Source organism: Cottoperca gobio, chromosome 9, assembly GCF_900634415.1.
Source record: "Cottoperca gobio chromosome 9, fCotGob3.1, whole genome shotgun sequence".
Taxonomy (NCBI): domain Eukaryota; kingdom Metazoa; phylum Chordata; class Actinopteri; order Perciformes; family Bovichtidae; genus Cottoperca; species Cottoperca gobio.
Genome location: NC_041363.1, coordinates 13,823,446 through 13,837,980, shown reverse-complemented (window position 1 = coordinate 13,837,980; position 14,535 = coordinate 13,823,446). Strand labels below are relative to the sequence as shown.

Below are 14,535 nucleotides of genomic sequence, written 5' to 3'. Positions count from 1 at the left end.
ATGAGTCATTAGCCATGCAGGCAATGCCAATACGAGTGTTGTTCCCATTGTTTGCCACATTTTGTAATTTGGGGGGACTACCCCTGCTGAGTCGGCAGCAGAGGTAGACACAGAGACGAGCCGACGTCTATGTATTCCAGTATTGCGGAATCTCTGTGTAAAAGGGGCTTGTGTGATACAGGTCAACTCAGAGGGCATGCAAGTTATGTATGAAAACCTGGGGTACATTAATTAGGGTTTACCCTAACCCTAACCATAACCCTGACTTTGTGAAAACTTGTCAATGCTGAATTAATTAGTTAGAGATAGAGATCAACAAGAAATAGAGAAAAGACTGCGTGAAAGCTACTGAAACTCAACCTTTGAGCTCATACTAAGATGATCTACTGGATATTAACACAATTAAATTTTCTTTAATTTTTAGCATTAGATTAAATGCCATTTATAAGCATCCATGGAACATAAACTGTTCAGGCTGACAAATCACTAAGCTGTGCTTTAACAAGATTTGAACTATAGTATTGGTTGCATGTTTCAGCAAAAGTGAAATTTGGAAACTGTGACAGAATGATCGTTGAAGCAAGCTTTTTCATTTCAGTCTGACCCTGGCCCAGAACATTTGTGGGGCAGAAAGCCCAGAAGCAAATTAATGTCCTCTTTGGAATATGTTTTTATGTCAACACATAAAGAACTTTGACTTTGAAGCTGATACACCTGCTAGGCCCTGTTGCTCCCAGGCACAAATGTTCCTCCATGATAACGTAGTATTATCAGCCTACCTTCTTGCACAGCCTGGAAGGGGTTGTTCCCATCAACAAATTCAACAGACATGGTGATCTTCTCTGTCTCCAAGATCTCGTTGTTCAAATTGAGATCTGCCACAGCAAGGCGAAACACCTCATCATCTTTCCGTGCTGACTCATCAAATATGGCACCTATTGGCAAGAAAGGAAGCAGAAGGGAAAAGAGGAAACTATTACTCAGTATTATAGGACTTTTGGAATGAAAAAGTATTAAGACAGAAATATGGAGATACAGAGGCTAGAGCTTTAGAAGTATACAGCCCACAGGTGAGTTCTTCAGAGAACCTAGGGCCAGGCTCAACCCTCCAACTCCATCCCAGGTGGTTTAGCTTCACAACAACTTTGATTTAATTATGCCTTAAAGAGTTCCCTGACACATTGTAAAGTAAAAAAAACTTTTTATCATCAAGAAATTGTTAAACAGATGAGCTGACAAAGCGTAAAACACTGTGGTTAACCGGGGCCAGTTCCATGATACCAACATCTACAATATGAGCATTGACAACATTTATGCAATACTTAGCAAATCACAACATATTCCAGTCAATAACAAGATCAATCAGTCGGGTTTATACCCAATTCCTATTATTAACATCGTGCAGAGGAAGTTTTCCCTGGTCTAGGTTAAGTAAAAAGGATTACAAGTGACAGAATATATAGGCCTATAGTGGTCTAGTGGTACTGCTTCCAAATACAACACCAGATGGTTGTGAGTTCAATACCAGGGCTGACACCATTGTGCCCCTGAGCAAGGTACTTAACCCTGAGTTGCACCATGGGGACTGTCCCTGTAGTTAGTTCACTGTAAGTCTGCTAAATTACCTGTAATATAAATACAATATGTTGGGTACCGTTCACATTTGAACCGACGCTGGTAGTTATCTGGAATTTGGTACCGGTGCCTTTCTTTAGTATTTTACTCTATCTGTAATAACAAAAATATGATTTTCAGTTGTAAAAGATATGTCCTAACTTCTCAATATCAACATTAATATTAATTTAGAACATTTTGTTATTTATTAAGAACATTATATACACACCACAAGAAATGACACCCCTCCCTACTTCCCTGTCCCCTCTCAAACCCGTCCCTACAGCCTTTCAGTCTATCAACAGGGCATAGTATGTGATTCCTGTCGTGTGTGTCTCAGAGGAAGCACATGTGAGCAGAGGTCGATTATATTCCGTCATTGAACGATTTGTTTTAACAATGGCCGTCCATCATTTTGACATGTTAAAACACTAAGGGGGATCTACCGTAACTTTAAGTCATTCTCAGCACGTTGAAAAGCTACGGACCGGAGGCTTTGGAGAGCGTCTCCTCTTTGAGTAGCAGCTGCTGCAGAAGGAGGGCATGCTGCGGGATTTTCTCCTGGTGAGCCGAGTGCTTGTATGATCGGGAAATGTAATCTCACATTCAGAGTCTTGCCGATTTCTGATCATTTCCCTGGGAGAAATGTTCCCCGGCTTCCAAACTTTGCCTGAGCCATGAGAAGTCATCTGTCGGAGGCTAAGACGCAAAAACTAGTTTGGTAAAATTGCATTGTTTGTATTTGTCTGTTAAGGAATAATGGCCACAGTGTTTTAGTGGCCCACGCTGTCACTGTGTGTCTGTTAATCTTTTCTGTCCCTGCCCTTATAAATGTATAATTTGTATATCAATTATTTAAAAAAATGCTATTAAATATGCGTTATTATAAAAAATTAATTGATTATGATGGAAATTCTGCGACCCTGTCCATCAAAATGACTGACAACGACAAAGTGTAACGCGACCTCTGCATGTAACACGTATTGCCCTGGCCAGCTTTGCATCGAGTTTTGAAAAGTGTACTCAAAGGTGTGCTTGCCATTGGCCTGTGAACCACTGTGACATAGTCTCGCACTCATTGCACTGAACACGCACTTCTCTCTCTCACCCAAATGCGCTCTGAAAAGGTACTGAAATGTGTCAGTGATTGATTTAAAGTGAATCGGTACTTATATATCTGGACATAAGAACTGGCAGAAACCTTCTTTAAACAGCTGACAAACCTGTTATAGGTTATGCGACTCTAGGGGCTGCAAAAGATACACCTGTGTTCTGTTATGACATGCTCAGTCTAGAACTGAGGACTTAATTATGTATGTTGCCTCTGAATTGGGACCGAGCTTGAGAACGACAGAGTGTGAGGCAAAAATGGGTGGACATCACAGTTCATTCTAAGGTGAATTACTGCCCCAAGGGCAGACTGACTTGGCCAAAATGGTTGCGACACAAAGCAAAATGGACGAAGACTGGTGAGTGCCAGTATCTGTAGTGGCAGATAAAGTTCCCACTAGTCAATACTAAATTAGTCATCAAAATAAATGTCAAACTTCAGTGATGCTGAGACAAGAATGAGGCAACATGTAGCGTTGACTGGCTGGTAGAGATTTGGTCATTGCTTTGGTCTGTTACACACAATAAACAATGTGTTATCAATTTATCTCTTTCTTGCCTTTTAGCCTCTCATTTCAACCCATTTATCCCCTGAACCCATTGGGCCTCTAATTGTATACACTAGTGCAGTGAAGCCCTGCTAACTGTTTTTTACTGACCAGAAAATAAGCCTCATACTGTATAGAGAGTGTGTGAGCATGTCTGTGTGTGTGTGTGTGTGTGTGTGTTGTGTGTGTGTGTGCGTGTGTGTGTGTGCGTGTGTGCGTGCGAGTGTGTGCATGTGCGTGTGTGTGTGAAAGAGACACAGGTTGCAAATTCCATTAACAACGAAGCAGGCCACATTTGCTTAGGGCTATTTTTAAAAGACTGTTGCTGTTATTTGGTCGTGCACAGTTCATTGAGTAGAGTCTGGTGTTACTATAGCAAATGCTTTGGTACAAAGTGCAGTACTTTGGATGAAAGCGTCCTGGCGATGTAATAAGATTGCTATTCTCATTCCAGGAATGTGTCTAAGAAATCCACTTGTATGCGTGATTAGCTTAACAAATTGTGTAGCTTTGTAGGTCACTATAATGTAATTAAAGCAATAACGTTTTGGCCGCATTAATCTAAAAACCCTGATTCTTACTTCCTCACCCCTATTACAACAAAACTGTTGATCAAATGTATTTCTGAAGGAACATTCATTTCAACACAGCACATTTACCAAATTCAAAAGCAACTGCTGTTTGAAAGCAGTTCAACTGTATGCTAACTGCCTCTTCATCAAAAGGCCTCATTTACTCTGTGTCCTGCAATAATTTGATCCATCAGCATTTGGCAACTGTAAATACCCTCCTGCTGATTGGGCCTAGCTTGTTTCAATAATCATGCAGTATAGATGAGGTGAGACTGACAGGCCTGGACAAAGTGATAAAGAGTGAAACACAAGGATTCATTAACTATTCCATTAGAGATAAATAATGAATGGCATTCCAATCAGCTTGAAGATGACAATGCTCGGGAAGGATTTGGAGGCGACGCGTGTTATAAGTAGCTCTGCAACACAGGAGGACAAGGTGAGGTTGTGTATGCCTAGGGGACAAATGCATGAGGCTGTACATGGACAGGAGAAGACTGTATATATGGCTTTAAAGTAATGCCCTAGAGATGAAGTCAGATAAAGGTTGGACACATTTTTTTACGAGTGAGCACAAAGGGCACTTGAGATCAGTGTCTTTTGCACTACACAGCATGAAAAACTATTATTGAAGATAAAAAAAAAAGGAGTAGCAGAATACAATAATGGCTTCTTTAATCTTGGCATGTACAATGGAGTTGCCATAGTAACCTGACTCTTGCTTCCAGTCATATGTTAAAAGCAGTGCAGTGCTGCACACCAATCTCTTTATATATGTTGTTTTTTGTCTCTCTTTTTGAAATGTCAGAGCAGCAATGTGTTGTTTTGGGTCTAGTGGCTACTACAGTCACATGATGATATTAAAATGGAGCAATATTTACTACATTAGGGCTATTAATTAGTCATTGTCTCCTTCCTTCTCTTTCTCCCATCCACCTTCTCTTTCTTCTCCATCTTTCTGTATGATAGCTGTTGCACCTGTGCAGTTGTTCGTCAGCATCCTGTATGTGATTAAAAGCCACACTCTTTAATCTAGGCACTGTGAGCAGCAGGCACACAGAGACAGAAACAACAGATATGAAAAACTGACAGACAATTTGATAGAAAGAAATATCCACAGGCGTATGACATGCATATGAATGACTCACGTGATTCATGGTGGAAACCTTCAGTTAAATAACAAAGTCTGGCAGTTTTGAACAATGCATACAATGCATGTTGGAAGTGGCCGTATGAACAAATATTGTCAATGTGTGTTTAGTAATTTCCATATCATGGAAACATAATTCATACACAGTGTATTGAATGTGTGTGAGAGTGAAAAGTAAAGAAGAGAGAGGATAATGGGTGAATGTCTGTTATTCTTTGCCTTATTATTTTAGAACAATATCACTGATTCTGATTTGCAAACACAGACACACACAGACATGCACATACGCACACAACACACAGAATCCTGGCTGTTCCTCCTTTCCAGTAACACGGTTGTGAGCGCAAAGGCAAACATCACCACATAAATCAAGCAGGAAATAAAAGCATTGAATCTTGCTTTGCACAGACGCCTCAAGGGCGGGCACACATACACGCACAAACTCACCCTGACGCACACACACACACATAGACACAAACAGACACACACACAGACAGACAGACACAGAGACAGACAGACAAACACACAGAGATCGTGTGAAGAGCAGCACTAATTCAACAACCTAGTTCCAAACCATCCCATGAAAACAGCATCATCAACAACAGCTGTCAATTCAAATGGATGCAGCATCCAAAAGTAGAGATCTCACAATGTTTGATTGAGAGGTATTGATGTGTGTTATAAATGTCCCAGTTTGTTTACATTAATAAAAAGGCAATAGATAACTTGTTTGTCTGCTTACTGCCAAATAACCCCTTGTATTGGATGAGGGATGCTGGAGGTAAAAGAAAAAGAGGAGGGGGGGGGGGGGGTGTTTCACTACAAAGCAAAAGAGATACAAAAATCTGCCATGGGAATTTTCTTCTACAGTCTTTCTTTGTACAATTAGAAATATCTAGTTTTAAATATCAGTGATCTTAGCTTCTGCGTATTGTTTCCTTTTTTATTTACAGTTTTACATTTGAATTGGAGCAAATCCTCAGCAACTTTTTCCTACTTTACGCACTGATGAAAATATTGTATGCAGATGCAGATGCATAATGTCTTCAACTCATTTTAAAATGGCTAAATACATAACATTAAGCCTTTTTGAGATTTACTGTTTTAGACAGTTCCTAAACAGGCAAACAAAACAGAAAGGATATTCTGAAAGATTCTGTGCAAGTCTTCCCAGAGCTTTTATATCAGTTATATTTCTACCACTGTACTTTTTTTACATTACATTACAGGTAATTTAGGAGACGCTCTTATCCAGAGCGACTTACAGTGAACTAACTACAGGGACAGTCTCCTGGAACAACTCAGGGTTACGTACCTTGCTCAGGGGTACAATGCTGGCAGCCCTGGTATTGAAATAGTATTGAACTATTGAATTGTTTTGTTTGGAAGGCGTACGACCGGACCACTAGGCCATCACCACCCTGGGCCATACTGCGTATACTGAGCCATGCACATTCTTACTGAATAGCCTGGTTTCCACAACAGGAACCTAACCAGAGGTCAACTTTTATTTACAAAGGTGTAATGTTTACGTCTTCATAGATGTATGGTAAGTATTGGATAAATGGAAATGTTGACCAGATGATGGTGCTAGATAAAAAGTTAAGGGATCACCACTGTGATTTCAACTGATGCTGACATAAATGTCAAACATAAAAATGGCAGTGCTGGTGGCCATTGAAACCGCCAGGTGAAAGAATACATTTTCCCGGGTTGTTGGGCTTGATGCTATAGGTTACTAGGCATCAGATTATAGGTCCCATCAAAATAGAATTAGTATTGAATTGCTCCAAATATTCTCTTGTGTTTACCAAACTCTCAGCTGTTGAACGGTGCATTCATTCAACTGAATTGATCAACATCAAAGATATCATCCACTGATTTTACCTGGTCTTTCTTTCATTCATCGCTGTATTCATTATGCTTATTTATTCATCACTACATTTATTTATATATGTGTCCGTTGAGTAGTTATTGTGTGTATTCAGTAGTTTTAAAAACCTTCTCATTGATAAGGAACTTGATTATGTGGTTTTGTGTGTAGAAACACTACTGTTGGCATCATTGTTAGATCCATCAAAAGACTCCCCACTGGTCGAGAACGCATCCGCCAGACTGACCATAACACACACCAAATCCTGGCACCACATCATCCTAAAAGACCCCCCACTGGTCCAGAACGCATCCGCCAGACTGACCATAACACACACCAAATCCTGGCACCACATCATTCCTAAAAGACCCCCCACTGGTTTCCTGTTTTCCACCGGATCAACTACAAAATCATGTTCTTCACCGACAAAGCCCTTCACCAACTGGCCCCCCACACCTCGCAGAACTCCTCTCCCCCTCTCATTCCTCTCAGTCCCTCAGATCTACCTCTGCGTTCATTCTCTCCACCCCCAAAGTCCAACGTTTACAGCCTCGGGGACAGAGCCTTCTCCACGGCAGCTTCCAGGCTAAACATCAGAGACGCTGAGTTCCTCAATCTTTCATCCCCGCCTCATGACCCATCTCTTTTCCACTGCTTTCTCCCACCACTGCGCCCTATTTTAAAGTGTTGTATAAATTAATTTAATTATTATTGATAGTACTGGTCCAGAACTGAGTTGTAACCTTCAGAAAATAAATTAATTGGACTGAATATTTTGGATAGCTGAAGTTGAGTTTAATCACTCTCCTTCACCTTTTGTACCTATTCACGTCTTTACAATGTGCAGTACATATTGCAGACTCTTGATGCTTATTAGTTATTGTTTCATATTTTGTATATTAATTAATGCATTCATGGATCAACATGAAGACATTGAATTGTTTTCATAAGCTTCAGTCCAGTTAGCCTGGAAGCGGAAATATGGATACATTTTTAAAGGGGAATAATTCATACAGCTCAGCCATCCAAATAACTACATAAAATCAGATAATGGCATTCAGACAGACAAAGGCACATTGTTGAACGTACAAAACACAGCTCAATTTCCTTATTAAATGAACAAATTAGGATGGCACATCATCCAATGCAGAGTTATTATGTTCCCACACTCTTTAAAGACTCAGTAATTAAGCCAGCTCCTTCTCAGGATAATCATTCAGAATGAGTGAGGAAATTATTGTTAAGAGTGATTTGAGGAGGGCAGAGGAGGTCATGAAACATGATAGATGTTACACAGTTAAAGCAGAATGAGTGTTTTGTCATTCAGTTTAACTGACAGTTTTGAGGTTGCCATCTGTTTGCCTTTTTTAGGTGAAACAGCAATGAGCTAAATCACTCTCCATCTGACTCTCTCTCCACACCTTCCTTCTGGCCTTTTACTCTCATTCACTCAAGCTCTTCTCTATTGTTTACTCAAGCTCTTCTCCATTGTCTGCTCTCTTTCACTCTGCCTATCTCCACGTGTATCTGTCTGCCTCTGAAGATTTCTGAAACACTATGGGGGGTTCCATTCCTCTGTCTATCATACAAAATCACACACCTGTTGTTGCAGCTGTTGACAGTAATGTGACAGGAACACCGACAGACTGACAAGGATAATGACTATGGAGGAACACACACACACACACGGTTGATGTATCGCTGATTTGTGGCAAGGCTTGACCGAAGAGTTGCCGTCTCAGTGTGATGATGAAAGCAAGGTGCTGTTGAGTGATGATGGTGATGGATGGGCGAGGTTATCGTCCTGCGATGTCAAATGTCCACAAATGGGCGGGCGCACATGCACGCACACGCACACAGACATACAGATGCGTGTAAGAGAGGGAGAGGATAAAGGATTAATGGTCAAAGGAGGGCAGAACCAGCCAGTGGCATACGATAGGGACTGATATGAAAACAGCTCTAATATTTATTATAGGCTCTCGCAAGATTCTCACACGCACACACAGACAATGTTCATGCAATTTTGCCAAGTATAGGGAGTAGTTATCCATATGTTGTGCGTTTGTGTATGAATATCGCAGGCCAGCAGGATAATCTTGTGTATTTGCTTTTGCAGGAATGTTGATACAACAGCAGATATACCGAAGATACTAAATCATTCCTGATAATCTTTGTCCATATACAGAACCTCAGTGTGTTTCAGATATGAATGCAGAAACAAACTGTTATGTATCCTTGCAAGTATACAATCAGTGTATTTAGCATATCATGCACATGGTCTATTAAAGCATGTGGGGTTTTAAGTAGCAAACTATTAGAAAACAGCCAAAAGACTTGATACCATGATTGAGCATACTTAAATTGTGGGTGAATGTATTTGTGTGCATATATAGGTGGACTATAGCAGTAAACGATACTGTATGTATGTGTGTGTATGACTTAATGACAGAGGGATGCCTGATATTCCAGTGTATCTCCCGGTGTAATAATGGAGAAATCTCACCAGTAACCTGGTTTGTACAAGAAAAATATCTCTCTTTTTCCACCTCCCCCTCTCTCTCACCTCACTTCTCTCATTATAGGCGTGTACATTAATGTGCTCTATTGTTAAGGAGGTGAATAGCCATGCAGGAGAATTTGTAGTCATAGTTCAACAGCACTCCAGTCCTTCGCCACACTGTCACACAAAGCCGTGCCAAGGTCGTTGCTATCTCGGCCATGTCTCTCTCCCTGCTTTGCCTTTCCCCCTCGCCTTATGTAGGCAACATTTGAACCAACTGTTTACCTCATTTGTAGATATCCAGGGATTTGATTCCTCCCACACAAATGAACATATTTTGAGTAGGTGGAAGATTTGTTTTGTGTCTCCAACAGCTGAACACAATTAACCAATTAACCTAAAGCGTGTTTAGATTGCGCATCCAGCAAAGTAATAGGCGGTCAATTGACAACGCCATTTTTCTTTTTGTGTTTGTCTTCATGTCAACTCTTGGACAGTTCTGGCCAAGCTCATTTGCAAACCACAGCTGACTCAGCTCCAGTCCAGCCAGGCAGGGATCTTAAAACAGTGGAGTTGGTGGCTGTGAGCCAGGTGTTACAGTATATGTCAGCCTTAGCCAAGGTATAAGTAAATGATAATTAGGATGATAGCAATGTACCTTCCAAATGCCCCTTGTTGTATATTCAATGTACCTGTGTATACCTTTGACAGCATAGACACAATTATTGCTGCATTTTGCAGCGCCTATAAATGCTCCTACATCTCAACACATTTCATAAAAAAAAGTTTTGCTTTGCAGCTCTGAATGCTGAAGCAATCCCTCCGTCTCCGTCAGCCTCCTTTGGCCCTCATACTCATTCCCTCTACATTTTACCCTGCCACTTTTAACCTTTTTCCTGATTTATTTCCTCTTTTCTAGTTCTATAATCACCTCACCTCGTTCTCTTTGTTCTGCTTTATAGATCTGTTCCACTTATTCTTCTGCCCATGTTCTCTTTCTCTCATATCTCCATCTCCTTTCCCTTTGGCCCCTCAATTCTCCCTGCCTCCCTTCTCTCCTCCCTTTTTCATACATACTTCCATCTCCCTAAGCATTGCTCCACTCACTCTCCAAGCTCTCTGCCCTCATCCTCCCCAACTCCCTCCTTCGTTGATCAGTGTGACGCCCTGTGTGACATTTAATCAAAGTAAACTTGCACTTGGAAGGCCTCGTGTGTATATACATAAGTATGTGTAAGTTACAGAGACATGGACAGGGAGAGAGATCTCTATAAGAATGCTCTGACATTTGCTTTAATTAAGAACCATACAGATATTTGAATTTTTGTGGAATTAAAAATACATTTAGCAAAACATTTTCCCAAGCATAGCTTTTTCATCAGTGACGGACATGATTTCATCTTTACTTTCTTTTGCAAAATAAATATTGTCATGGTACGGCAATGCAGTTGAAAGCCTTGATATAAAGGAGGATGTTCCGTGCTGGTACATTTAAGTGGTAGTGGGTTCCAACATTGGAGGTTCAGGTGTTAGAGAGCAGTCATTGTATATTGTCAGAAAATAAAAGCCAAAGGGCAGACAAGAGGCAAACACTGATGTCATGACATGTCCTTTCTACTGCATTACCAGGCAACGATAATGTACATTTACTGGTTTGAAAGCCAAGGAAATATACATTACATTTGGATGGATAACTTGATTTGTTTGTTTGGGGGTGGGGAGTGTTCGGTTTGCATATGGTTTATTACCAATGGGGGAAACAAGTGAAATTCAGAGAGTCCTAAATAAAATCGTATTCTTGGGTTGATTGTGGACAGTTATATAAAGCGGGCTCCAACATGCAAAAACACCCGGCTTTTTGTGCAAGGATTGTGTACGGCTAAGTGTAAAGCAGAGTGGCTAAAAAAAAATGCAAATTAGGACATAGACATAAGAGATAGAAGAGGAAGATTAGAGAGGAAGTGGAAGAAAAGGGACGGTAAACGGAAAAAATAAAGGAAAGATTAGGAGAGGGCAGAAATAAAGAGGATGAAGAGGGCAAACAAAATAAAACATTAGTGTTACTCTTTCATTTTGTTAAAAGTGTAAACATGCCAAACCGTATGGGAACAGACCCTCAAATCTGCTTTTAAAGCAAAAAGCCAGTCTTTTTAAGCACCTTGAGTCTTTAAGCTCACTCTCCTGATTAATGCCGAACATTTGGAAGGATTTTGCCTGAAGCGCTGGTAAGAGGCTCCAGACTTGTACACATCATAAATGTCATATTATATTTCAGGGAGGAATGGATTATGTAGGATTCCCCCCTCTCTTGCCCTCTTTCCCTGCACTACACGTGTTCAGCATCTTCAGACTTTTATATTATTTCTGTGGACCTCTTCAACCCTGTGCTATCAAATCCTATCCTCTTCTCAATTTCCTACATTTCTAATGGCAAAACTTCTGAACTCTCCTCCTCTTTGTCTCTTCCCCTCTCCAGCTTTCTCCTCCATCACACAGCTCTTCTTCATACCTTTCTCTAATTCCATCAACACAGTCCCTCTCCTCCTCTCTTCCCTGCTCATCTTTATCCTTCCATCATAGACTTGCCCTCTGCCTCCTCCACACATTCACAAACACTTTTTTGTCATCCTCAACTGCTATCCTGTGGCACTCTTATCCTCTCATCCCGTATCTTTCCGTTCCTTCTTTCACACCATCCTGCCACCCTCTGCTGTTGCTACCTTCATCTCATCCCTTTCGTCACATCGCCCGCTGGCTTTTTCACCCCAGTTTGCTCTTCCCACTGGTCCTCCTTGTCCTCTACACCCATTACAGATTCTGCAGATTCACCATTACTCAAGCACTTCAGTAACTAAATTGTCCTATTTTCTGTCCTTGGTGATGCTGCTGAAGTTGTGCTCCTCTGCTGGAGCTGAGACTTAAAAAGAGAAGCACATTTCCTACATGTTTTACTGTGCACAAACTATTGAGCACAAGAGCACTTAAAAATACAGCAAAATAAAACCCTAATACAAATGTGCACATAGGCACACACATACACCAACACATGGGCACAAGGGTGCAGTAAATCTCCCTGAACCTGGTAGGCAGCAGAGATATGAGGCCTCTAAATAACTGCTAAACAGATGACCTACAATCAATATAGCAATACTAATGCATCATCACTAAAGCACTGAGTGTGTGTGTCTTATCTATATCTTTGTCTTTCATTAACTCTAACTAATTTGTTCTTTTTCTTTTTTATAATCAATCCATCCGCCCACACACAGAAAAGCAGAGTTAGTACCACTCTCGTTGTCCTCCACCACTTTCTTTCTCCTTATCTTTCTCCCAATGTATCTCTGTCTTTCTACCTCACACACACTTTCTCTTTCTCTCCATCCCTCACTACTCTTCTATCATACTCTCTCACCCTCTCTCTGTATCTCTCTAGCCCTCTTTCCCTCAAGGCCTCTCCTCAGTACACTACCACCCCCATGGAATACCTTCTGTTCCAACCTGCACTCACCTCGCTCAAATTCATTACGAATACACACACACACACACACACACACACACACACACACACACTCATTACCAGCAGTGAGTCAGTTGAAAATTCATAAAAACAGAGCATAAGGCATAAAGCTCCTCCATCTGCAAACCTATTAGCAATGGTCAATCCTAAGAGTCACACAAGTACAAACCCAATGTCATGTACACACACACACACACACACACACACACACACACACAAAAAGAGAAGAAAGAAAACACAGACAGTGTTTTTACATTGGGTCAGATGGTAATAATGGGCTTCTCATTAATGCTAGTGTTGCAAAGATAGATATTCATTACAGAGACAAGACATCAGTCTCAATAAGTACATGATGGATGGGTAGCAAAGAGGTGTGTGAAAGATAAATGACACCATGTTGGGGAGTCAAGCTTTCTCCGTTTCTGGTTATTTTCTGGTCATTTTCTTCAGGTAATCATGTATGCATGCAGACAGGATTGCAAGCAGAGGCACTCAGATCAGCCAGGGCCAGAAGCAGCCATACTGCCAGCCAAACAGTCAGCCAGAGGAGTTAATTTAAAAGCCAGCATGTCAGCAGAAACTCTCCATACACACGCACAAGCATACACATACACAAACACACAGACACAAACACACACAGCTCCAAGTGGCTGTTGTTTTATTCATCACTGCAGTAAGGTAGGTGGCCCTCAGAACCCGACACCCACAGAGCAGCGTACATGGGGTATAGGTGGCGAAGTGCATATCTGTGAGGGAATGTATTTATTTGTGTGTTCACCATATATTTACAGTGTGTATGAGAGAGTCACTCCAAACAATCTGCAATCACTCCCCTGCCTATTAAAAAAAGTGGGTTTCACTTGAGTCTAAATAATAATGGAAAGGTGCTTGATCGTCATTATCCCATACCATGGAAAGTGTCTTTTGTAATTTCTCTCTCCTTACTCAGCCAATGTCTTTCAGTGTGAGGTAGGTAAGTAGTAAGCTACTGTATAGCAAATTAATATAGTAAGTAAGTATGCATGAAAACCCCAAAAAACAACATGCTTCCCCTTGGCTTAAAGAGAGACATACATACAGTAGGTAGCAATGTCACCACAAGCTGTAATTCAAATGGAGGTGACATATAGAAGACTCTGTTAAGACCCAACAACCACTTCTAGAACCATTTACAAGCTGTCTGCAGGTACGGGATGCAGAATAAGAAACATAACTTTGTTTGACATTTTAGGCCTTTAGGACATTTTAACAAGAAGAACATACTTGTAGAGTGCAGTAACTACTAGGCAGTAAATCTCAACAACAGCTATTATATATAGAAAAAAACTATTCCCTGAAACCTGAGTAGATGTAATGTGATGTGAGGTTATAATAGTACTATCAGTAAAATTGGAAACATCCTCATTATTAGGAGAAAATACAAATGACCTTGGTGTACTGGTTGCATTCAAAGCAGCTTCCTTGCCTACTCAGAAAAACATCTCATCAGAACAAAAGCAAAATCCCCCCAAAGGGACCAGCGTGAAGAAAGCCTGTTGTATCACTGTTGTTCATTGTTGTCTGTGCACATATGATAAAATACAACATGATAAATACATGCTTAAATGCCTAGTGTATCATGGAAGTAGTAAAAAGTAAAAGCTCTGGT

General features: G+C 40.8%; 1 protein-coding gene across 1 annotated transcript in view; it reads right to left on the bottom strand.

Moving 5' to 3' along the window:
- grid2 (glutamate receptor, ionotropic, delta 2) overlaps positions 1 to 14,535 on the bottom strand; it is a 432,197-nt gene that overhangs the window by 347,517 nt on the left and 70,145 nt on the right. Inside the window, 1 exon segment of the mRNA XM_029439497.1 lies at positions 780 to 935. Coding sequence (XP_029295357.1) covers positions 780 to 935 — 156 coding nt within the window.